Raw genomic sequence first — 26,981 nt, 5'->3', positions numbered from 1 at the left:
GTTGCAGTGCAGAATTTCCCCTGTGGTGAGGTGCTATGAATGCTTTCCTCATTTCAGATGGGGAAAGCTGTAGGAAATGTATCCTGATACATGCCCTCAGGCCCTGGGGCCCTGAGTTCACACACCTATGTGGGCACTAGACACCTACATGTAGAGCATAAAGTGTAGAAGCAGGACTGAAATTTGAGGTATTCATCTTCAACACATGTAGGACTGCTGAAATAAATCACCTAAACTATTCAGATTCAGCAAAGATTCAGTGTTACCTTACCACGTGCAATTATTCAGCTTTACAATTACCACATGCTTTAGGGTTTTCCCCTCAGCCTGTTTTTCAACAGACATTTCTCTTCTGTATGAGTGACACTTTTCCTTTTTCTACTGTTTGGTGTAGGGTTTGTTTTGGGGTTTTTTGTTTGGGGTTTTGGTTTTTGTTTTTAATTAATTGAATATGCCAATTATTATTCAACCACTAAGACCAGGGAGATGTGCCTAAACAGTTGCTGGGGCACTGCAAAGCCACCACAGCTCTTCAAGTTGCTCCTCTCGCTGTTTCTTGGGAGCAGAGGACAAACTCTGTCCTCCTCCTTGCCAGAGCAGCCCACAGACCTGGCACTTCCCTGCTTGCCTGGCCCCAGCACAAGAGCTGACAGATCCTGCTCTGCCCACTCCTAGCCCGTGGCCTGTGGAATAGCATCTTCCTTGGGCAGCTGCTGTTTCATAGGGTGCCTCAGCAAGCTGAGGGAAATAAGAAAGCCTGGTGATTTGCTCTTCAGAAGTTGACCATGGCAGTAAAGCCATCATTGCATTTTAAAAATGTTGAGTTCAGCCTTTGAGAGTAGTTCTTTTGCACTCACGAAATTTTTTAACAATCTTATTTGAGCTCCAACATAACCCTTATTGACCTACACAATGCTAGTTTTGAACTTAAATGCCTAACAAATTTTCAGCTTCTTTAGACAAAAGTCCTGCTAAGGTCTTTTAATCTTGTTCAACAGTTTTTCATGTGTATTCCCACATTCTAATGTTTACTTTTCTTATTTACTATCATCCCAAAAATTCCACACAATGCTTCAATGAGAATAAAGAGTATGAAGATGTCCTATGGTAGACACAATTCCATGTGAAAAAATTAAATGTTCTTCTAGGAGGAGCTATGAAGATTTGCACAGGCAATATTGTATGCTGTTGCATGCTCTTTCTTGATGTCCTAGTCTGTAATGGAACTACAAACATGAGCAGGGGCTGTTTATTTTGGTGTTCACACTGGCCTCAGACATTCCTAGGTTTATTCTACATTCATTTATTGCTTAGATTTTAACGTAGAGATCTAGACCTACACATCTCCTTTAGGGGCTGAACTGATTTTGCAGTCCTAGAGTGACTTAAAGTGACTAGGGATTTATGATCCCATAAATATATTCAAAGTCAATCTCTGAACATCTCCTTTTCCTACCTACCCACAAGATTGTGGTTGACTACACCTAGAAAATCAGAGTGCTCACAGTACCATAAGCAGTAGAAGTTGGAGCTTATATTTGAAAGGAATTTAAAAAACAGAAGTGTAACACCTGAAAATTTTGCTCTTGTTTTACAACATCAGCTCTAACGAGTGTACAAGCTCTTTATTGTTTGGGTTCAAACCCAAATTCTTACAATTTATTCTGCAGTTGAGTGAAAAAAAATATTCAATTTTTCCTCAATTTATTTTGTACAAAAGCTGTGCTGCCTCTTGCATGCTTTGCACCCATCCAAAATACATGGAGTCTCACTTCTGGTTAGGATTCCCCTTGGGCAGGCATACTAATGTAAATTGAGAAGTTATTACCTCTAAAATTGGTTTCTCATAGACATCTTCCCCTATAGATTTTTCCTGGGCAAGGATGGCGTCCCTGTGTAGCACTCGGAGCACGTTCTCTGGAGCTGCAGACCCATAATGAGCTTCTAAAACTTCAGGTTTGGTTTTCTCTGTCTTCAGCATGTGGATCACATCTTCCCTTGCCTGTAACATTGCAAAACACTGCCATAAGCCAACTTATCAACCAAGGGGAAAAATAGGGAAAATGGGGCCATTTCATACGTACAGACCGCATACACAGAAATAAAATAAATTAGAAGAACGCTGGGTTGCCAATGTAAATATAAAAACTTTGGGAGATATCAGAGTAAACATGATCTGTGATATCCAAATATTGTCTTTGTAATCATTAATTATTCCATTCCTGCCTGACATTACACGTGAATGCTATGAATTTTTATCTGGGTTGCAACTATAGCTACGGAACATCATTCCTCTTCATAAACTTCATCTTATTCACTGCCCTTGCTGTTCCCTGACTGCCATAAAGAGACGAGTAGAAAAAGCAGCACGAGTGGGCTCAATATTTCTCAGCCTCAAATTAAGTATTTCCTAGTAATTCCTCATTTGATTCTGTGACTAACTATTCTCTTCTAGTAAAATTAAAGTTATGACATTTGTTTGTTTAAAGAAAATCCTAGAAAAAGTGCAGACCCCAGCTAACTGGCATAACTGGTAGCAGACCCAAAGAGTCTTAGCAATCCCTGCTGGCAGTGGAGGAGGCTGCTGAGGCTGGAAGCAGGGAGTACCTGGGACCAGTGGTGCTTTTGAGGTCCAGGGGAGTTCCAGCAGGTCCCAGCTGCTGCTTCTTGTTCTGGATGGGAGCCTCAGTTTCAGGCAGCAATGAGGCTGCCCTGCAAAGCCACCTGGCTATGAATAAAGGGGCTTTTAGGGCTATGGTGTGGACAAATACTTAATCCTGAGCTCTGATTCTAATGATACTTGCCAACATCTGTTAAATCATGTAAAATGGGGCCAGGGCACTTGCTTGTCCTTCAAAGAAGGTTTATAAGACCATGATCCAGTGAGGGGCTGTAAAGGGTACTGGGTTTTGGTAGGCATGAGGGAGCTCTCAGATTTTCTCATCTCTCCCACAAGCCCAAAGGGATAGGAGGAAGAAAGCTTTGAGCACAAATTTTTCTCTTGCCTGCCCTTCTGACACTCAACCCATGTGAGCTTGGGAGGTATATTAAGGGCTAAGGAAAGGTTCTAATATTTTAGCAAAAATCTGTTACAAATCCTGCCCCTATGTAAGCAATGACTTTAGGATTTATGAACTGACAAATGTTTTATGCTTTTCCAGTGTTCATAATAGTGTTCTGTATTATCCCTATAGCAAGTATTAAATCTTTACCCAATACCACAGAGCCATCAGAGCTCTACAAAACCACCTGCTTTTAAAATGAGCAAGGTAATAATTTCAGGAAATGGCAAAGACCCTTTTAACCTTTTTTGTTGCTGTTTTTAAATAGAGTAACATAAAAATAGAACCAAAAATGAACTTGAGGCAAAGATCATGCCACCCACTTGAGAACAAGCTCATTTATAAACAGCTTAATGTAGGAGAGAATATATAAACTGGAATGGCATTAATGTTTTTACAGCATGAGCGTGGGAAAAGTGTATCACTCACAGATGACAAAACTACAAGTGAATTAAGTGGGTTACTCACAGAGAGTGTCAAGAGAGTCTGTACACTTCACTACATCACGTGTTGAGAATATGTCACTTTCAGTACAGGAAAAATGTCACTCTCAGTACAGGAAAAATGTTATTTTAGGAAAGTTTTATACAGATTTGAGAATATATATTTTTTTTATATGCCTGTGGAAATAACAGTTGTCTTAGTGTCCATGTTATTATGTGGCAAACACTTCCATACAGAAGAAAAAGCCCTTAAAAACTCAAGGGAGATAGGGGTATTTATAGATATCACCATTTTATGACATCTTGTCCTAGACCTTTTTAGGTAGAGACAGCTTTTGGGCCCTATCTGCATCCTGCCCCAATGAAGGGATATGGTGTCCCAATGTGTGGCTTGCAGGAGGTCCCTAATGCCACAGGAGTGCTCAGAAAGCACACTGGGCAAAGGGAGCAGCAAAAGCAGCAGAATGAGGGACAGCCACCTCCATCCAGTGCATGAAGGCCCACAAACAAGCATGCTGAAACCTCAATTTATTTTGGTCCTAAGCAGAGACATCTTCAAGCCCCACACACCCCATTCCTCAGGGACAAGCACACCTCAGATCCTTGACTATTAGGAAGGGGAGGAGGATGTGTTCAGCTCTCCTGTTGAAGCTGTTGGGGCCCAGATGGCATAATTATACATTGACAGGGCCAGGCAGAAAAAACAGAGGCACCTTGGGATTGGTGATTTAGCACTTTATCTGTGGACAGCAAAGAGCTGGACTCCAGTCCCTGCAATGGTGACAGAGGGAGTTCCAGCAGGTCTTGCTCTTCACAGACAGTGCCCCAGTCCCTGTCCAATGTGCATATTTTCCTTCCAGCCTCATCAGTGTTTAATCATTGATGATGCAAATGGAGCAGCTCTGGTAGGAGGGAATGAGATTCTCTGAAACAGGTTATAACATGCCAGCTGAGAAAGATTTCTGAAAGCTGGGTCCCCCGAGGGTCAGAGGGAGCCAAAACAGAAGACTAGGTGATGCTGAATGGATGAACCTGCACCTCAGTACTCAAGCTCAGTTCAGAGCTTTGAAGGAAATCCTTATTCATGGCTTCATCTTTGAAAGGACAGTGACATGATTAGCTCCAGGGGACAGGGCAGGGCTGTCAGCCCTGAAAACCCCTCACTGGGAGGGTACCTAACCCGGTAGCAGGCTGGGGGGCCCCATCCCCAGGTTGCAGGCAGCTCCTTGCTCACATCTCCCTTCTTGGGCATCCCAGTCTCTGAAGTGATCTAATGGGATCTGAATCACATTAATGTGGCAAGGTGCCTTCTGCCTTTTCTGGGCTTGGCCATTGCTCCTATCGTTATCTTTTCAAGGGTATTGGCAAATTCACCAAGCACTCTGTTTCCATGGACTTATGATAACAGTTTGTGAAAAGCAAACTAACAAACAGACACTCGGGTTGCTAGGAAGCATTGAACCAAGAAAAGGGGGCCTCATGCTAATAATAAACTGGAGAGAATTTTGCTTTTTATTTGGTGAGCAACAATCCCCAGTATAGGAAGGTTCTGAAGAGCAGGTAGCCAAGATCAGAGAGGTGACATCCTAACCTCCCATCAGGCTTGGGACTTCCAAACTTCAGTTAATCTCTCTGAAACTCCTTAGGATAATTGTAGAAGGAAGGACCTGAAACAACAGGCCTATATAATTCATAATTTGATGTTTCCTCCAGATGAATAATTTTCCACTGAAACAGCTGGAAGAGAACTCATGTGAAGATGTTTTCTTTCAGTGCACAGTGAATGACTATTGCTACATTAAACTGCAAGGAACACACCATTTTCAGATAACAAGTCAGAACAATCCTGTGGGGGAACACTTGGGCTACTTCAATACCTGTGCCTAGAAAGAGGTACAAGAGGCTCAAAACGAGGGGTCCTTGCTAAGAAGTAGGAATCATACTGGCAAGGAACCTACTGATGGACACCTCCCCTAGGTGCCTCCCTTGTCTCAAAGCTCAACAGTTTTTCACATAAATCATAACTTAGGAGACTAACACAAGGAAGAGATTTCAAATTGGAAATAAACTTGTATAGATACCCCATAGGAAAGCTGTTAGTTGTTTTGGTAGAAGAAACTTAGTGTTTGGCATAGGAAAGCCATCTCTTAAGTCACATTTTTTGTTTTGCTTATGCTCTGATGAGAAAGAATATATAGGCATGAGAAGACCACATATTAAAACAGTTATTTATTAAGTCCAGAAGGCTACTATCAGTCAGAGAATCTCTCTAAAGTCAACACACAGAATTTAGAAAATATGTACTTTTTTTTTTTCCATTACTTCAATATCCTGCAGAAAAACCCAAATTTAACTTTCTTTCTATGCTGTTCATATATGGATTCTTTAAAATAAACAGACTTTTATGTTAATAAAAGTATTATCTCTAAAAGTATTTCTAAAAGTAGGGGCAATGAAGACAGATTAATGAAGAGGTCATTTTTACCTCTCAGAAATACTCTCATGGCAAGAAACATAGGTGGCCAGATATGCTGAAAGGTGTTTTAAAGGAGGGACTCCCTGTCCAGAAAACTCAAAGAAACATGGAAATTCCTAGGCTGGAAGAGAAAGAAGATTGTCTGGTCCAATCTTTCCTGGGAAAGGAAGGTTAGGTGAGATCATGTAGCACCCTATACTTGAAAACTTCCAGTGATGGAGACTCTAACATGTCCATGGGGAGGTTTTTCTGATGATTGATTGTTCTTTCTGTAAAAAATTTCTTTCTGATGTTGAGATGAAACCATTCCTTGTAGAACTTGTACCCATTGCCCCTTGACTTCTCTGTATGGCTCCATGTGAAGAGAGACCCTCCATCTTTTTAGTAGCTTTCATTTCAGTACTGGAATATTGTGATGAAGACTCCCCAAACCTTCTCTTCTCCAGGAAGAAAAGACCTGATTCCTTTAGTCCTTCCTCACAGAGCAGGTCCTCCAGTCCTCTGATCATCTTCGTGGCCTTCCTTTTGAACTTCTCCAGTCTGCAGGTATCTTTGTTGAATTGTAGGGACCAGAACTGGACACAGTAATCAGTTAACTCCTTCAGCTGTCCCTGCTGATAGAGGGACTACACAATTGATCTGTATATAAGCGGTTTTTAATGCTTACTGAGGGTGCCTGAATCAGCCAAAATATAGGCTGATGACTTCAGACCTTGAGTGTGTCCATGGAGGGGCTGAAGGGTCATGCTTGTTCTGCTGTTCTGCATGACTTTGCCCACTCTCATTCCTTTCTCTCTACCTACCCAGTGCACTTATTTAATATGTGGGGCCTGTGTTTCTACCTGGGAAATATGAATTCCCCAAGACAGTGGTCTCCTCCCCTCAGGAGTGCATGTTAGCCACCCTGCTGGAAGGCTGATGGGAGGCCACCCTTTGCAGGGCTGCTCTGAAATACTCACTTTTTGGCACAATAAGAGTAAGGCTTTCTTTTCCTCAGTGGCTTGAGCAGAGCAGGGGGCTGAGTTTCAAACCTCGCTTCGCTACGTGCCTAATAAAATATTTAAATGATATAGAAAGGATGTAAAGAGGTCCCTGCATAAAATTGAAACCATTTAGGAAACAATAGCATGACTCTGCTGCTTGTAAAAAGGGACTGGCAGCCTAGCAACCAAATTCTTGGTCAATGGAAAGACTGTTACACAAGCCCGACTTTGGGACGTGCTTCCTCCTCTTGCCCTGCCCTGCCAATTTACGACAGCCCTCTTTCCCCATTCCCACAGTCTTTGGCCTCTCCCATGAGACTGCTAACAAAACTCAGCACCCACTAAACGGGGAATTTTTGCCACAATCCATTTGTCACCTGGGAAATAGGACTGAGCCAGTCAAACTCCCTTCACGTAAGATATCTAGTAAATTGGGGGGGAAAAAAATGGTTGTATTCAAGATGGGCTGAATGGAGTCAAAGTAATCGCTGTCAGCTGAGAGCAAAACCCAACCTGGGATACTTCATCAGCACATTTTCTAAACTTTTCTGAATTTTATTTTAAGTAGTCTTCATGCAAATTCAGTGTACCACCTGCTAAATCAGTTACCACTAACTATTTTGTTCATAGCCCCATGTTTGGAACCATCTAAAATACATCTAAATACTTCAGAGCAATCTGAATACTTAAACAAGATGATGACAATCCTCTCAATTAATTGAAAGAAGTTCTGAAAATTCAGGGCTAAAAGTAGTATGTACAGGGAATAGATTAATGTAATATTTGGAAGATCTGACATTTCCTGTTTTCAACTATTTCTTTGTGAGTTATAGTGACACTTTATTATGCCTGCACAAATGAAAGCACCAGGTGATAGAGCTTTAATGTTTACAGAGTCATATTTTTCTTGCCAATTATTAGTGGCAAGAAATAACTATCAAACCACAGACAGGAACTTTGTCTTCTACTTGTATTGTTGCTATTTGCATTTCACACAGAGTTCAGTTATTTATAGTGCAACAGCTGCTCTGTATGGTACCAGAAACTAGATAAGGTCACAGCTTCTTCATGTAATGTTGTGGTCTCACCGGTGGCTGATTTCCTAAATTCCAGTTCACCTAGAGCTAACAAACATCACTCTCAAGGCATCCTTCTGAAGGAGATCAGGAAGATGTTCTCACACTGCTTTCTGCACTATCCAGGACAAGCTGCCAGGGAAGGAATAGTCTTATCTCTGAAAAAATACTGCTAGAGACCTCAGAGAGTGAGACCTCCTGTTCTTTCAGCTTACTTCAATGAGGAAGAATCTTCAGGCAGATGCACTCAAAACCTGTATCAGCAAAACTGTTTTAACACTAATCCACTAATCCCTGTCTAAACTCAACAGTTTCTTGTTTTACCTTAGGAGGAAACTGAAATAATTAAAAGGAAAGTGGACTTCCTTAATTTTGTGTCATGATACTACGAATATGAATACAGAAAGTAGTAAAAATTAATCCTGCTCACTTCCTCAGATTGTCCCTATGTACTGCTCCAAAGGACTGGGTTGTAATTTGTCTTCCAGGTCAGGCATACTTAGTGTACAAAGCATGCTTTGAGGCTGGGAAGTTAAATGCTCTAGTGTACATTACATCATACAGAGCTCTTTTTTGCTAAAAACTCAAGGAATATTTTTCTCTCCTATACCAAATATCTGAAGCAGCCTTGTTTGTATCACTCACTTAGTGATTCTAGCCATACAAAATACTAGCTAATGACATGTACACATAGTTTTTCTTGAAAGGAACACTGTACATAAAGTGTTTTTTTTTTTGCTTTTCATCTTAATTTCATTTCCTAATACTTGAAACTGTGGAGTTTGCTTGCACAAATTTCTTTTAACAGTGCTGGACTCGGGTCTGTGTACATGTTTTACTTTGGAGGTAGAGATTGCTTCAGAGATGAAACATGACCACCACTGATTTTGTACAGAAGTTTAGTGAAATATATGCAGAAATGCAAGTGATCCCTCATGACTCTGGGGATTGAAACAGAATTTTCCTGTCTTCTCCACACTGTGCAGAACTTTCTAGCCTTCTCTGAAGCCTTTGGTGCTCTACAGTGTATTTCATTTTGCTGTGTTTTATCTTAGAGTGGTAACACAGAAACTCCTTCTAAAATCAATACTGGAGGAGAGGTACATGACAGACCAGCTCATCCACTGCACAAACCCTCTGAAGTGACTCCAAAAGAATTACATCAGAGATTAATTTGGCCTCTCGTGTTTAAAAAAGTGCAAGCTAAAGATTACAGAACCGAGGAGAAGCAGCATTGAGCAATGTATTACTTCTTAAAGCAAGCTTTGAAACAGATCAAATGAGCACTAGAAGACATCTGTCTGTTATTTCCTGCCCACACAGCTTTGTTCTGCTTTATTACCAGAGAGCTCCATGGATGATGTCACTTTTTTCTGAAGAAAACAGGCCACCAGAGCCTTTCACTGACATAATTAATTATCTGTAGTCTGGGCCACAGCCAGAAAATTCCCATGGTAAGGCCCTGAGAAGTATTAACTCCACACTGCTGAATGTTTTCAGAATTATTAGGGTCTGGAATATCCTATCTTGTCTTTTCACACTGAAAGAGTGCTTTGCTCAGTATTATCAAACCACGGGGCTGTTACTGCAGTATATAGAATAACAGTGTCATGATGCACTCAGCACTGAGACCCATGTGAGGGGTCACTGTCAGTTATGGACAGAAATCTGCATGCTGGGATAAGCTTCAACAATGCATCACAATGGCTTAACCTGCTGCTTGGGGTCTGCAGTCTCCAGGCATATAATTTATGTCTCAGCCAACACTAACTGTATAATAATGTTTTGCACATGACCTGAAGACCAGCAGCAAGCAGAGACCACAGACTGATTCAAACCACCAGCAGGGAGAGGAAGGAGCAGCTGTTAAAAAGCCTTTTGGACACCTGAGCAGGAAGAATTACTCACAGCAGCAGGCAAATGACTGTGTTTGCAGTTCAGGGCTGGTATGTGGCTGCAAGATGCAGTGTGCATCCTGGCAAATGAGGTACTAAACAAAGCTACTTCAAGTCTTTTCTCAGGCCAGTGCTAGTCACCACAATGCTTGGAAAGACACAGGGGAGCTCCCTGGTTCAGGTACTGCAAATCAGACATGAAAACTGAAGTGACTGTGTCCCTAACCTGGTTTATTCATGCTAAGGAAATGATCTGCAGCTTCCCATAACCCAGGTGAATGTCCAAGCACAAGCTGCTGTAGCAATAAAGGAGATCATTACAATTGCAATACATTTCCCACACATGGAGGTTGTTTTATATAGTAGGAGCAAGTTGCTGTGTACCTTTTGTAATCACAACTTAATTTGTGAAAAGTTGGAATCTCTTTAAGAAGAAAAAAAGATGGCTAGTTAAAGGCTAATAAGAGAAAAAGCATTTCCTTTCTTCTTCTGTCATCTGCTGCTTAATCTGATGTTAACTAGTCTGAACCAGGACTCAAGAGATCCATGTTCATGGACCTCTTTCTCATGCTTCATACCTAAAACTGAATACACCATGCTCCAGTTTCCATTCCATAATGGAAATAATACTTGACAGGAATGTTGTGAGATTAGTTCATAGGTATATATAAGATCTAGGTACTAATGATTTGACTACTAAAAAAAATAAATAAATATGGCACTCTGACATCAATATAGTTGTTCTACTAATTTTCCCCTGTTCATCATTTCCTTCATGGTTATGTTCTTATACACAATTGGCCAGTTTGTTCAAATCCATGGGAAATTTAAAAGCATCTTCACCAGACATGCAACTCAGGTTGTCTAAATTGCCCTTTGAAAGTACTTATTTTACTGCAAAAGGAACTGGACCATCTGAAATTAGTATTTCAGATGACCTGAACTTCATGGAAGTACTTGAAGTTGATGGCACAAATACTCCCTCTCCAAGAGGGACAAACCTGCCCAGGTATTTTTTTCCACAGTGATCTACCTGCCTTCTGGCAGGTAGAGCAAGCATGGAGCAGAATGGAGTAAGAGACAAGCTGGTGCCAGTGGGGCCATAGCCTTCAGGATGATGAAGCTCAGAGGAAATCCTTCTGCCTCCTCTGAGGAGGCACGAGCATCACTCAGAGTGGGATGCCAACAGACCAAAGTGTGTGTACATGAGTAATAAACTGTATACACAGCTTTCTCTTGTCCAAGCATTTTGTTGGCTTCAACAAGCTGTTTTTTCAGTGCTCTGTGCTACACGGATATGCATTCAAGTTACTGATGACTGATGAATGGGCAAGAACAGTAGGACTGCATTACAGCAAGCACTCCCCAGTGTCACCAATTATTTAAACAGAGGAGTTGTCAGAGGAAACCAGGGAAGTGGCAAGAATTCCTAGAGTGAAGTAACTTAGAGAGGGAGGGCAACTGAAGGCACAGAGCAAGCACTCCCGGCCATGCCCACAGTGCCCTCACAGACTCCTGCTATCTCCAGAAACCCCCTGATCCTCCCCTCACGCTTCCCAAGCCTCACTTGGATATCCTGTCCCCTCTCCATACTCCCACTGCATTCCCAGGAACAGCTCCTGAAGCCCTCAAAATGCCGTTTTGCCTGAACTTCTGAGACTGCCTGAGCCAATACTGAGGAAAAGGGTTTCATAATGAAGCTGACTTCATCAATACTTCTGTTTCTGACTTATTTAAACTTGAAAGTTACAAATGCTGGAAATTACCATACAGCTGTACTTGAGTTAGTAATTTCCACTCATTTTGATGGCACGGAAAAATTGATGCTAAAAGAAAAGCAATCATTTCCAGGATAAGAAAGGCTTTACTTGAAAAATCCAAACCATTACTGCCTTAGAAAAGGACTTCCCTTCAATGTCTCAGCAGTGCATCATTTTGGGTGCTGCATGTGCACAGCTCTCAGACATAAGTCACTGAGCTCATATGATTTTAGCCATTATGCAAAATTCTACACTGAAGCCAGCAATTTCATAAAGATGTGGCAAGACACAGGATGTTCAGCAGGGCCAGAAGTTTTCTATGTGAAAATGTTACATTTCTCACATTTTAGTCAACCAATAGGTGGAGCCTTTAACCCTAGAAACAAGAAACTTTCTCAGATAGCCATGTTCTCACAATTACATAAAGATATATTTGTTTTTATTAAAGCTCATTTTGGATGGGAAATTATCCATGTTGTTGTCGGGAGCTTATCTGATCCTCAGCTGGAGAACAGGAGACACAAACTTAATAAATACACAACTGGAGCAGCAAAGTTAATAAAAACAGACTCAGCTACAATTGCAATGTTAAATTAACAACTGGTGACTCAGAGTACTGGACAGCATTATGACACATAAGACATATGCTCATTGCAAGCTCTCCCAGGAATCCCAGATATTTTAAAGCCAGAGAGTCCACACATCCAGCATTTATTGCAAATGATTTAGCCATGTCCTCTCCCACACAGTGAGTCTCTTTTTAATGAGAAAAGACACAAGCTTTCTCATTCCTGAGGCAATGAGTATACAATTTCTATTAAGTCAATTAAAAGGAAAGAGTCCAATTACATCAGTTGATTAAAATGGTTTGAAAAAGATTGCAAAGCAGAATCAGTTAAAGATCCCAATGTGAACAAGACCAAAACTTAGAAGTTGTTCAGGGCCAATCCTTACTGCTCTGTTTTGGACAGAAGACCAAGAATTTTCAAAGAAAAAAACCCAAGCTGCTCACAGGATTCTCTCCACTCTATATGAAATACTCAAAGTATCAGAGAGACCTGCCAATTATTTCTCTCTGTCTGGACCCTCCAAGCCTAAATACCATGATAGATGTAGCTCTGTTAGGTACAGCTCAGACATTAACAGAGAAGGATGTTAAAATGTCTTTGTTTTCAGTTTACAGCTGTCCAGTGACAGTGATATTTTACTGAGGATAATTACTTTGAAAAGCATATTATTCTAAAGCAATTTTATTGCCAAAGAGATGTCTATCATCACAATAGTTGATAGTACTTCTGCCCTTAATTTCAGAGTGAGCAGGAAATTGCCTGAATAGCACAATTTAACTGTATTTCAGTATACAGGCTTATCTTTCTTTCTTTCTTGTTTTTTTTCTCCTCTCATAGAACAGCAGGGCTCTATTTTAAAATCCTTGATTTCTGGGACTTGCTAGACAAGCCCTACTTACCCTCCTTGGTATCTCCTGCACCTTCCACAGCAATGTTTGAAAGCTACAATAAATAAATATTATCCTGGCCAATACTAATCTTATATAAAATTATAAAATAATTAGTTATAAAATATTCACCAAAAATAGAAGAGAGCATTTGTAGTCTGAAGTCCATCCTAACCTTTTTCTTTTTTTCTTTTTTTTTATGAAAAATGCTGCTTCAGCAGGAAAACACAAAATAATAAACAAGGGGTCGATTACAGTGGAGATAATTTTTTTGATTTATTGCACTGATTTTCTTTTGCTAGACATTTATAGGCTTTTTTCTTTTTTTTTTTTTTTAAGGCTCTCATTTTGCTACAGTGTCTTGCCTTGTCTGTGTTCTCTTTCCATATCTCTTTCTTGGCTCCATTTATCACTTTTGTATTCCCCCTTTCCTTATACACTTTTTCTTTTATTGCCCAACCTCTTTCCTCTCATTCCATTCTCCTTAAGTCACCTCTCCCTCCTCATGTTAACCCTATCTTCTCTTTTTCCTTTTATCTCTGTACATGCCAAGGTTTTTTCTCCTGGAGAAGTTGAATTTCATCTGTATGATAGGCTCAGAGGATCCTAAACTATTTTAACCTAATTAATAAGGCCTCACAGTTATAAGCACTTATGCAAAGCTACTCTACCTGCACTTTTCTCTGACTTTACCTGTTCTTTGCACTCTGGCTCCTGTCTAGCTTCTCAAACTGTGTGGTATTGCTTATGGTTATTTGAAAATTCCCTCACTCTATTATGTTCTCTTTCCTCTGGTGCTGAGGCATCTTATCACAACTTTCTCTTCTGGCTTTTTTGTTCTGATACGTATTTTCTCTCCTGATATTACCCAAAAGAAAAACATCTGGTTTCCACCCACCCGTCTATTCCATATTCCTCACTTGAGCTTTCAGGCAGCTCAATATTTAATAATATTAATGCAAGAATATCAAGAAAAGCACAGCAGCAAAAATATGAATGTGTATGGTGTTTTTAACTAAACAATACCTAGGTGACTATCACATTGCTGTTGCAACATCTCAGGAAATTTGAGTTCAAAAGAAAAGCAGTTCATGGCATTCTGTCAAAGTTTACAAAGCTGCAGCAAGAGGGAAAAGAGAGGGAGGAAGAAACATTACAAGTAGAGCTACAGGGTCAAATCAATCAAACTGCCGAGTGATGAGAAAGCCAAATGAAGCCATATCAGCAGAGAAAGGGAAATATTAAATTCATTGTACAAGGCACCTGTGAACTCTGTCCTACTGCACTGTGTCAGTTCCAGGTACAGACATCAAGATGTAACCAGGGTGTAACAGTGCTGATCAAGTGGTGATGGAAGATGTGGAAAGCCTACCTTGCTAGAGGAAGCTAAATGGAAGTAGCATGGCAGACACAGCACAGCAGAGATTCAGAGAGTATGAGACTGCTGTCTACAATCAGATCAGACATTAAACAGTAGGGAGAGAGGTAGGCTTTTCAAAGTATGGATGGTGTGTAACAGTTTCATGAAGGTTTCACAAGGTGTAACTGCAATTGCATGAGAAATTAAAAGACATAAATCTGCAAATTCCTAAAGCTTTTCAGTTCTGGACCTATTTTCCAATAGGACTAGTCAAGGTAAATAACCCACCTAGTTTTACACCACATCTTGATAAATTCATGACAAAAGTTAAATCATAGAATCATAGAATCATAGAATTGGCTGGGTTGGAAGGGACCTCAGAGATCATCAAGTCCAACCCTTATGAAGTGCTTGTCTAAAGAAGTAGCTGCTGGAACATGATTCACAACAGATCGTGTAGAGTTTTACTTCCAGAACTGACAAAAAGATAGAATAGGGAAAAAGGTCACAACTACAGGAATAAAGGAGAAGGGAAAGAAAGCTGAAGAAAGATGAAAAGTTATATCTTGGGAAAGCGAACAGAACAGAATTATTATAAAATAGAATATATTAATAAAATATGTAGCTCTAGAATTTTCCTTTTCCCCTTTACATTTACAAAGCTTAGTTTACTGAGAGAAAGATAGTAAAATACCAAAATACCTTTAAAATTTTAGAAACAACTCACCCATATGAGTACCTGTTATTTGAATTAAGAGAGAGGATTTCCCTTGTACCAGGCCACCGGTATCTAAGTTTTGTGAGGACTTTACCAGAGAGAACAAAGAGCCCTGGGTCAGAGGTGAGTCCCTGAGGCACCTTTGCTAACCCTTCCTTGATACATCCTAGTCAAGAGGAGGAACCTGCAGCTCACCTGAATGAAGGTGAGCTCCTCCTGGCTCTGTTGGATGAGAAAGCTCCTTCCACCCATGATAACCCTATTTCAACCACCAGCAACCATCCCCCCTTCTACCTACCCTACAACAACCCCTCCTGTAGCTGTTGAACCCACCAGTGCAGTCTGCAGAATGGTAATCAATGGCACAAATACAAGTAACCTACTAACTCTAGGCTTGCAGTCTTATTCCTGGAATGTTTTCACTAGCAGCCTCATCAGAGGAACCAAATCAAAGGAGAAGTGTTGGCTTTTAGCCAGGACCAGAGACATAAGGGGAACACACCTTGCCATGGGGTGTGTTAGCTGTTGATCTCCAGGCAAGGGGAGACATGTTTTCTATGCTCTCATTAGGATATATCTCTATCACTCGAGAGTCCTTTGTGAACACACAAATTAACCACTAAATGCTGTCATAAAGAAATACAGGTTAAAGGAAAGGGTTTCTTCGACAGTGGATCCATTTGGTCTCTCCCCCTGAAACAGGGATGCTCTGCAAAAAGGTTTAACTGATTATGTGCTACACAGAATTGTTTTGCTTCAAAAGTCAGGCCAAGCCCAGTATCACATTTGGAAGCCTGAAGACTTCTCAGGAATCATGGCTTGTGATTATGAGGAGAGGCTGAGGGAGCTGGGGCTGTTCAGCCTGGAGAAGAGGAGGCTCAGGGGAGACCTCATCACTCTCTACAACTCCCTGAAAGGAGGGGGTAGCCAGGGGGGGGTTGGTCTCTTTTCCCAGGCAACCCTCAGCAAGACAGGAGGGCACGGTCTCAAGTTGTGCCAGGGGAGGTTTAGGTTGGACATTGGAAAGAATTTCTTTACAGAGAGGGTGATCAGGCATTGGAATGGGCTGCCCAGGGAAGTGGTGGATTCTCCATCCCTGGAGATCTTTAAAAAGAGACTGGATGTGGCACTCAGTGCCATGGTCTGGTAACTGCAGCAGTAGTGGATCAAGGGTTGGACTTGATGATCTCTGAGGTCCCTTCCAACCCAGCCAATTCTATGATTCTATGATTCTATGATCTACATCTAACTTGTATTTTATGCACACTGCTCTCGAAGACATCATGTTTCAAATCTTGCCCATCCAAATCTTCAGGCCTGCAGCAGAAGAAATTTACAGCTGATATTTTCATAAATATTTCATTTACATCCCACACCAGTGCCCAGCTCTGGGGAGTAAAGGTCTGCCCCTCTGCAGCGCCAGGCTCCCAAAAAGCATTGCCCTCAGCCCTAAAGTGTGTGAAGAACCTCGACAGGAATGGGTGGCTAAGCTGCAGAGAATGAATGTCACTTCTGCACTGCAGAAGCACAATAAAACATGGGCTGTAATAAAGGGCCCAAGTGGAAAGGTGGCTGCTATTTGAATTGGTGAGAAATACAGGAAACTGTCTCCCAAACTTAAATTGTGATCTGGCAAGAGGCACAAAACCTGGCTAAGAATTTTTTTCCCTTGAAAAACCCAAAGATTCGTAGTGGGATGCTGTCTTCATAAAAAAATATTTATTATCATGTGTTTTTTTTTCTAAATATGCAATAGATGAGTGAATGGTACACATGTATGAATACTGCTCCTCATTTTCTTTTAGGCCCCTAATTTGGAAATGTTGAAAATCAGTGTTGGTATTGCTGGAGATTAACACCTACTGCTGCTCATAAAGTATACAGGGAATATATTCCTGCCAGGACAAAAATATAGGCTATTGGGCAAAAATCTGTGAACCATGGATAGGATATCATAATTTTAAGATGCACACTGCCTGTGTTGCTCTGTAATTAATAATATTCCTATGTTGATTTGACTGGAATTACTGTGACTACCAAGGAAATAAATACTGTGCCTTCATGGTCCAATTTATTCTACTGATGTTTGAAGTTGTATTTTCAAAGCAGTTTTGCAGAATTTAAAAATCAGAACATTTTTTTCAGGTATAGGAAGAAATCCTTCATGTATTTTTTGCCCCTATATGTTCAGTATCATAGAATTAATATGTGTTTAAAGACCATGTAATCACTGGTTTGTTTATATATATATATATATATATGAGCAGTGAGATTTCACAAGGGAAAAGACTCCACTGAGCTATAAGTCCTTTAAAATTAATTCCTGTCATCAGTTAATTTGTTTCCCACTCTCCTTCAGAGATGTACTTAAGAGCTCTCCTGACATGTATACTGGGACACATTTTCATTGCTACATCTTCTGTATTTTTTTTCTCCCCTTTTGTTTTCTTACAAAATAAGGATTAGGCAAGGGTGACCTCAGCCATCTAGGAAAACCTTTCCTTCTCCATATTCAGTGAGTGTACAGGGCTCAGCCAGGAAATCTGATGACAGAGCCGAGACCAACTCAGCCCTAGAAAGGAAAGCACAGGCAAGCCACCTGAGGGGTCATTATAATTTTAAAAATAAAAAATTAAGACATTGACATCATTGTTAGGGCATGTTCACCTTCCAAATGAAAAGATGGGAAGTGAAGTTAGAAATCAAAAGCTGGTGAAGGGACTGGAGAATAAGTCCTATGAGGAGCAGCTGAGGGAAGTAGGATTATTTAGACTGAAGAAAAAGCTGAAGGGAGACCTTATTGCTCTCTACAACTGCCTGAAAAGGCTTCTGAGCAGTCACAGTATTTTATTTCATGCCTTTCTTAAGAAAATGTTGGATATCTCTACAGATACAGCCAGCTGTTATTCTCAAAACAAAATCTTCTTACATATGCCTATATAATGTTTCCTTTGCCAGTATTAAAATGGCTTCAAAACAGACCCACAGTCCAACAAAATGCCAGCCAGACCCCAGAGATGTCCAAGCAGATCTGAAAATGAAAAGCCACAAAATGACTCAGTGCATTAGGTCACTGTGACAGCCAGGAGCTAATACCAGAGTATTTACTTTGGCTGGAGTCTTCCTTGGCTCATCTTCCTTTGTATCATCAAAGCCAGGCTCTCATCTCAAGCCAAAGTGCTGGAGCTTGCCCACTTCAGTAACAGTTCAACACAGGTACCAGGTAAATAACTAACTGAAATGGGTCTGTTTGGTTTGTTTGCTTGTTTTTAAAAATGAAATTAAAACTCCTAACAAAAAGAATAGTGATTCTCTTCCCTGTCTGTCAGTATGGAGCAGAATAGCAGACATTCTCTATGGCTACCAGCGTGGCTGTTCTCACAATCATCCCTTGGTGTTGGGATGATTTAGCAGCAGAAATGTTTTTTAAACATTTCTGTGGGGTCTATGTGTATTAATACTCCTAAAAGTATTGTCCAGGACAATGGAAGTTATCTTGGTGAAGATTTTGAGCCCACATTACAGTGCAGATGGCAGCTATATCCAAAATGCCCATAGGAATAATGAGAAAATGGACACTCCTTCAAAGGTTGTGTATCTCCCCCACAAAGTAAAAGTCTTGACAAAGAGCCACATTTCTGTGTATTGAACAGGAAAATTACTCAAAGAGTAAAGTCCATGTCTATTGCCTTTCAGGACACTGACTTTCTCCGCCTCCCCTCTCCAGACCACATAGGTGACTTCAGGTTTAATATTTCTGAACATGAACATGATAGCTTTCTAATGAGATTTGGCTCTATTCATCACTGAAGTTGCATGTTAGCTCTGTCTTTTAGGAAATGACACATGGAAGCTTTTGTATAAAGGAAAATGAAGCACTATTAAAATGAATACTCTTCTAAAATGTTGAAAGTTTTTAGGTCTTTTTCTTTTACAATATTGCATTCCATAGATTTTCTTATTCTTTTCCCAGAGCTTTCAGTGCAAAATGGCTATTCTCTGTCTTTATGACATTTTTTTTTTTTTTTTAATTTGAATGTATATTTCCTGAAACTTGAAAGTGCCTTCTGAAAAACTGAAGGTGAACTATGTACAGGAAGATGATACTTAATGACACTTAATGAGATCTCAGAGTTGTGCTAATGGTGCACTCATATACCAAAGCAATTAGCAGAACAGTTCCTTCTTGAAATTAGGTAAGACAAAACAAGTCCAAAGTTAAAGTAAGAATGTTATCAATGTGGGCTTCAAGGATGGAGCAAAGTTTTATATGAAATGCTAAAACTAGAATAAAGGGATTGAGACAACATGTTTTCATACAGGTTGTACAGATTTTATCTGCTTGTCCATAGATTCAGTGAAAAACATCACTAAACCAAAAGGATCTCTCTCTAACTTTGGCAAGCAGTCCTACTGCAAAAGGGAATGTTTTGAAAAGTCAGTAGTCTTTATATTGATTTTTTGAAATACCATGCTTCAGCTCTTTATTTTTAAATTCCATGCAGGCTGATGTTTCCAAGAGTTCAATGATTTATTAGCAATTATGAGACTTCTCAAAACTGGATGGACATTTAGAGGACAAATTAAGCACAAAATCCTTGAAATCTGCCATTAAGGATTTACTGTGGGGCTGAATAAACATGCAAACCAGGACAACTGGGAAACCTTTCAAGTGAGCATTACTCCAAGAAATAAAACTAATGGGTCCTTCCAAGGAAAGGAATATGTGGAGTGCTGGATGTGAGGTGGGACAGAGCTTTGGCTGAGCCCTGAGCAACATACCTGAATCTCCAGAAGGACCAGGGGCCATCTTAAGACCCTTTTCAGTATTACTGATTCACAGATTTCTCTCTTGTATAGTTGAATTAAAAATTTTAATTACACTCACTATATTTGCTCATCTATTTCCCTCAAACTGATTCCTCTGTGGTTGTTTTCTGCCTCTTTGTAAGTGTTCAAGACCTAAAGATTCCCCCTGCTTTATCACTTCTGACTGGTGTTTATAATTTCTTTTGTTTTGCTAGCTGCAGGTAGAAATGTTAAATAAAGTAATGCTTCAATGTGTGACTATCCTGTTAAACACCAGCTACTGCTGCTCTCTCCTTATCGTCTTTTGCCTTAAATTTGCATGTCCCTGACAGTGGAGTCCTGTGCTTTTTGGACAACCTAAAATAAAAGGGTACATAAAAAATACAATTTATGAGGTGTTTCATTTACCTGCAGTTCTCCTTCCATTATACTGAGGAGTTTTATCAAGTCCTCTTTAGAAAACTCTATGGACTTCTTGTTCTTTCGTTCCGTAGGCCCAGGTGATTTTGAGTGCCGCTTGACAGTTGCTGAAACCATGACCTCATCTTCCTTCCGATGAGGTTTGTTCTTTTTCTTGGCATCCTCCTGAATTTTTTCATTCTCTGCATGGCTGATGACAGGCTTGGAACTGGAGAAGTGCCCATTAGACGAGCTTTCTCCACCTTGGTTTCTGGATCTCATCCCTACCTAGAAAGAAACAAACATAAAGATGAATTTATAAACAAAATTACTCACAAAAAGCCACAGTGGAAATACTGCCTTTTGAAAGAACAATGATCTAAAAAACTGAAAAATACTGTCATGCTCAAGAGGCAGTAGAAAAGCTCAAACATTTCAACAGCTCTGTGTGTGGCACACAATGAATCCAGGGCATTAACTATACATTTAACAATGTCCTAAAGTAAGAATAACCATCTTCTTCAGCATGTCAAGATGCTGATATGAATTTGAATATGTGGAACTTAAAAGCGATGCATGAAAAGTACATTGTCCAGTGTTCCCCTTCCTTCAGTTCATATTTTGATCATTCATTTGAACATTCACAATTCATCACTACAAACAAAGTAGGCTGTTAAACAGATCTTATTTTAGCATGAGATTTACTTGAAAGACAGGATTGTAATTATCTTTTAGAAAATCATATTCCTTGAGCATAAATTCTCTGTGAGCAGAGGGTCAATGCATGGCAAAGGTCACTTTATAGTTTCCCCGAGTCAAGGAATGGTTTGGTTCTAGGTAACCTAGAAAAATGTGGAATACAGATTAAATCAAGGGATAAACTCCACCTTAAGCTAAATAGCACATTATAGTATTAGACAGCGAGTGCCATAAAAGAAATCTGAAAAGAAGTTTTTAAAAGAGTGCAGAGGGCATGATACCACTAAGAGGTAAATGGGCAAGATCAACACAGTTCTTCCAGTAGATTAAAGGCTTCAAAATGTCAGGTGGTGGTTACTGAATGCTCACACCACAATTTCATTTTAAGCACTCTTAGATTATGGCTATCATAGGAAATCAAAAAATGACAGCAAACACTACTTAGCTCTGGTACTTGACTTGTGCAAAATTTTTAACACACTCCTTGGCACATTTTGGTCCAGGAAAACTACCACTCTCCCAGCCAGTCCTGGGCACAACTCAGGAATTAATCCAGGCAGGGTTCATATCCAGCCACCCTGTTCTGGAAGAGAGTATCATTTGGTAGTATGAGCATGGCTGGATTGTGCCATGGACTTCACACTAGGGATGTGATGGGGGCCCTAGGACTGTTTAGTTTACAAGTAACATAGCCTTGGTGTCACACCAAGTATAGCTGTGCCTATCTTCATCAAACAGTCTTCTCTGATTCCCTCTGATGAATAACATTCAGCAATACCAAATTAAACAACTTGCCTTTCCCATCTTTTCATCTTTCTTCTCTTTCTTACCCATCAGCTCTTTTCCAGTCGTCATCCACACAACACATTCAATTAAAATGAACTAAATTTCCTTGTTTGTTATCTTCTCCTATGAACATCTCTTGTTTCTTTCCCCTTGATCCTGCAGATTGGCCATGGAAATTGCTAGCACTTAAAATCCCATTTACCCTGATAGGTTTCATCCTGTGTCACCAATTAACAATCACACAGAAGGTAAAGTGGGTTCATCAGCATGTAGTTCATTACTTACCATTATTCAATACACATATATAGGGTACTTATGTATTTAAATATAAATCCATATTGCTATCCTGTCACCTTCCCATGTCATGCTGAAGTAGATTTTTGTAATTATTTCGGTGTTTAACTGTAGAAAACCTTGATTATTATTTGTAATCAAGGTAATTTTTACACCCAATAAGAAGGCAGTAGTGAATTTAGGCTTGGTTCAGGGTCAAACTCAGAAGCAAAAAGTAAAGTTTGTCTTCTAAAAATTAGATATTCTTCATCCCATTAGAAATTCCTTGTATAACAGGCAATGGAAACCATTGGGAGTTTATGTTGCTTTACTTGAATGTACTTTTATATGTGGCCATGTTTCCCAGTACCTTAATCTTTTTCCTAAATCCTGTTTATGTAAAAAAACTCTAAGAATACTAGAAAATAAAATCTGTATAAAGAAATATCTTGCTTTAGATCAACTACAATCTAAACAACTGGACTGAAGAAAGCTGAAGAATGTATGTTTGAAACTTTCCCAGTATTCCTACCAATAGAGCTAATGAAAAAATATTCTACTGCTTCCAAATCTTTCATCTCCCTTAAATTCATCTCTGGATTTAGTTTGCCACTTGTGCATCAGTCAAACAGATGCTTCTCAATATTACTAACATCACATAGTCTTCTGATAAAGAACTCAGAGCAGCAGTTCACTAGTGATGGGGCAAAACCTGACATATATGGGCTAATCAACTTGGCTAATTAGCACTGGGCCTGCTGTGCCTTGTTACTTACTCGACTCAGGCCAGTGTTATAAATGTCTTGCTCACATTAGCCTTGCATTTCAGTAGTTTCACAATCAGCAGGAAGACTGTCACTTTATTATCATTGGTTACTCATGTCTTAACTTCATTAACTCAGTGGAATTTGTCCAGCAACATAAATGGGGAGAGAATTATGACCAATTTTTTTCAAGTGAGAGGGTTTCACGATGAGATTCCTTGCATTGTAGGCCTGCTCCTATCCAAACAATATGTGATACAGGTATACAATGGCCTTTAACTTCCTGAATGCTTAGGCAGTGTGTTTTTCATCAAACAGTTTGGATTAAAAACATGAATTACACTTTCTAAAAACAGATCTCCATTATAAGCATGAACAATACCTGAGAACCTCAGGAAATCTTTTTGGTCTCAGGTTTGTGATGGAAAAATAAACATTGTACTATGTTTCCTCTCAGATAGGACTTTTCAATTTGTTTGACTTTAATGGGTTTAAAACTTTCCAACCATGCTTCCTCTCAGGAGAGAGCACTTGGGATTCAATCTGTCTCTATTTTCTATGTGTTTCCCTCTGATTCCCTGTGGGTCACAGCCTCCAGCCACTTTCATCTCTAAACCAAACCTATTTGTCATGGTATACAGCGAGCGGCTTCGTGGCTGTAGAACATCCTACATGTTTTAAGAATAAATATTGCAAGTCTCTCTCACATATGTTTTCCAGTGGAAAACAGATTATTGCATTACAGTATATTCTGCTTAGTAACATGCTGCATTAGTGATTTCTCTGTAGTAAGATGACTCAAGTGTTAGTCATGAAGGTGCACAATTAATTTTAAATTTAACACATGACTAGTTGAGATACATCATCTACCTTAAGCATTGCATAATCAACCAGATGCACTTAGCTGGTTATGTTAGACTTCATGAAAGGTGGTGTTTCACCCTGCCACATCATAACTCAAGACAATCACTTTGATCCATCTGTTCTGTGGGAGCTGGGATAACAATTCATGAAGCCTTGTAAAGAATGAGTGGTTGACTATAGGTTTATAAGCATGCTAACAGAGAAACAAGGAATATATATTTAAAGTGTATCTTTACTTCATGTAGGACAGCTTGGTCCACAAAATACAAATGCAATTTTTATTTTAATTTTAATTTAGTAATACAGTAGCAGAGCAGCTTAACCAATTGATTAAACTTCTGTATCAACTGGCTAGTTAGAACATCACTGTAACTAAAGTTACTAAAGGTCAAACTTGACCTTTATAAAATTTCTTTAGCACATGTAGATCTATTTTTCAGCAAGTCTTACATCACAGTAAGTGTGGCAGACAGTCTGTCACTCTCAAGGATGCTGCCCATAACAGCCTTTCTTTTTGTAAAGGCCTGCCACAATCAGTGCAACTCTAACACCTACTCTGTCTTCAGCTATGATGCTGAGACTTTTCCAACACGTTATCTAAATGCAAAGGCGCTGTGTGCTGAAACCAGAGACACAGGTGAACTCAGGCTTAAATGGTGACACAAAGGGCCAAAGTTTTGATATTCTCACAGTAATTTCCAAGGAACTTAAGGGCCATAATCAACGACATGATCCAGCTGTTGTGCAGTGCTCCAGCAACACAAAGCAGCTGTAAGGATGATTGAGCTTTAATCAGAGCAGCATGAAGTAGCCAGAACATACCAGTGATCTTGGCTGAAATACTGTGTGCCGGAAAGGAGTGCTTAGTATTATAATTTTGGACATCTGTCTGTATTTCTGATGCCACCATGATAAAGAAGAAAACTTTCTGACCAGTTGCAGGGCATTATTTCAGTGTGCAGATTCCAATATACCCCAAATTTGCCTCTCTTTTGTTTCACTGGGGTTCCAAAACTGATCCTTGGGGGCACTGCCAGTCTACCACTGATAACAAATTCCTTCCTGCTGTCTGCCCTGATTATGTCTCTGTATCTCGCAGCATTCCTGATCTGCTGAAGGGGTTGTGTTCCCTGAAGAAATGGCTGGTATTATTTATAATGAATTTAGCATTTAATGTTTAACTCCACTATTTTTTCCACCCCTCATCATATTGCATATTAAATTGGAAACCTTTCCTAAGAGTCCCCAAACAAGAAGCCTTTTTGTGATCAGACACCTTGATTTCAACATTTATTGGCTACTCATTTCAATATGTGCTCACAGCATTGGTACTTGGCATGGGAACTCTTCAGCTTCTCCTCTGTTTCACTCATTTGGTAAGCTTTAAGCACAAAGGACAAATGCTATGTTTACTTGAGTCTGTATTGTTGTTCTGGGCATGGGTCCTTCAGCTTTCACAATGCAGCACTCCCCACAAGATTTTATAAAATAACCTTTATGTTAGTTTTACTGACATCAGGAGGAAATCTGTGAGGAATTTGCTGAGTAGAATGTCAGGAGAGGACAGGCTGCATGCTGTTCCAAACCTTTCTCCTGTGAATGGCAATTTGTTCTCCCTATAGTTCGTGACATGACAGGTTAGATTAGGCTCCATTACCAGCACTATTAGCATCAGATAACGCAAAAGGGTTCTTTGAACTTAACATGTAGTCCCTCCTGCTAATTGGACATGCTGATTTTGGCTCCATAGTGCTTTTTCCTTAAAATAATAATAACAATAATAATGTTATAAACCACACACACACAAAAAGAAAATTAAAAAAAAAAAAAAAAAAAAAAAAAAAAAAAAAGTTGATTTACAGCCATGATATGGATGTTGCCTTTGGCTATAAATCTGTAGCCTGGAGTTCAGCTACAGATCCAGCTGATTAAGACATCACATGAAAGTGCTGGGTTTCTGACAGGCTAACAATGTATTGTAGGGTCAGTGCAATTTGGTTATTCGTGAGCCAAAAATTGGAACTGTTCCTTAGCTGTGATGGGGAGCTGCATCTTTCAGAGGCTCCACTGCAAGGACAGAGCAAAGCACTGTGGAGAAGTGCCTGGTACACAGGGGAGATTGATGAGAACTCAGGCACTGAGCACGCCAAATCTCTGCCCATCAATGCACAGCACCAGGAGAGATAAAGAAGTTAAAATATACTCCAAGTGGACACCAAAAAATATTAAAAAACTTTCCATCTAATCTGAAACACCCCATAAATGAGAAGGAACGATGGAAATATTTTAGTGTCAGTCTGTATTTGCCAGTCATAGATCCCAACAAAAACCCACCAAACAAATTTACTAAAAAAGATTATACCTTCTCAGATGTCAGGAACAGAGGAAAATAGGGATGAAAAATTGACCTTGTTGGCTTAGAAGTCATCAGCAAAAATCACACCAGATGGGGGTGGATGGCTTTAGACTCAAGGGATCTGCATAGCTGGAACTAAGACTACATGGCCTCACTGTTGTGGCTTTCACAGGACAAGTATGTAGACATCCAAGTTTTCACACCAGCCCAGAGGCTGAATAAAATTAATAGGTTTATTATTAGTTCTTGCTTAACATTAGTTATTCCAGGCTGGTTTTCTGGACCCCGCAAACGTTCATTTTTATTGTTTTGTCTAACTTGAAGAAACAAAAAGGCATCACGCTATCAAGAAGTTGTGCTAGGACTGGTTAGAAATTGATGGCTGCATTGTGCAGAGGCATTTGCTGAGCATTGCTGCCCAGTTGGACTTGGATGCCACACGAAGCAGACGTGTGTCAGACTCCGGATGGTGTGATAACCAAACAACACTGTGCCAAGGGAATGCAGACCTCATCCTTGGTTTTGCTTTTGCAGATGACTCCAGGGTTTGTTTCAGTCATGCTGGTCAGAGGAGAGTGCTAAATCAACTGACTAATACAATGAAGAACAGAACAAATATCTACCCTTAGCAATTCTGGAGTTTCTTGAATTTCTAAACATTCATGCCTAGAGCACTAATCCATTGTGCTCTCTAACCCTACCCTAATCTCTTGCCCCCATATGCATCATGACCCATCCCCACGAGCAAACAAGAAAAGGTCTTTGTTCCTTTTGACAGTGTTATATGTTCCACATGGGCTTT

At 39.9% G+C, this 26,981-nt stretch overlaps 1 protein-coding gene across 6 annotated transcripts in view; it reads right to left on the bottom strand.

Moving 5' to 3' along the window:
* FILIP1 (filamin A interacting protein 1) overlaps positions 1 to 26,981 on the bottom strand; it is a 124,981-nt gene that overhangs the window by 44,397 nt on the left and 53,603 nt on the right. For all 6 annotated transcript variants that reach the window (XM_071741518.1, XM_071741514.1, XM_071741519.1 and 3 more), the window contains 2 exons: positions 20,447 to 20,725; positions 1,829 to 2,002 (listed from right to left, as the gene is read on the bottom strand). In XM_071741518.1, the coding sequence (XP_071597619.1) occupies positions 1,829 to 2,002; positions 20,447 to 20,725 (453 nt within the window). The remainder of the gene's footprint in view (positions 1 to 1,828; positions 2,003 to 20,446; positions 20,726 to 26,981) is intronic.

The sequence above is a fragment of the Heliangelus exortis genome, chromosome 3 (genome assembly GCF_036169615.1).
Source record: "Heliangelus exortis chromosome 3, bHelExo1.hap1, whole genome shotgun sequence".
NCBI classification, from domain to species: domain Eukaryota; kingdom Metazoa; phylum Chordata; class Aves; order Apodiformes; family Trochilidae; genus Heliangelus; species Heliangelus exortis.
This window is presented reverse-complemented; position numbering and strand designations above follow the sequence as displayed.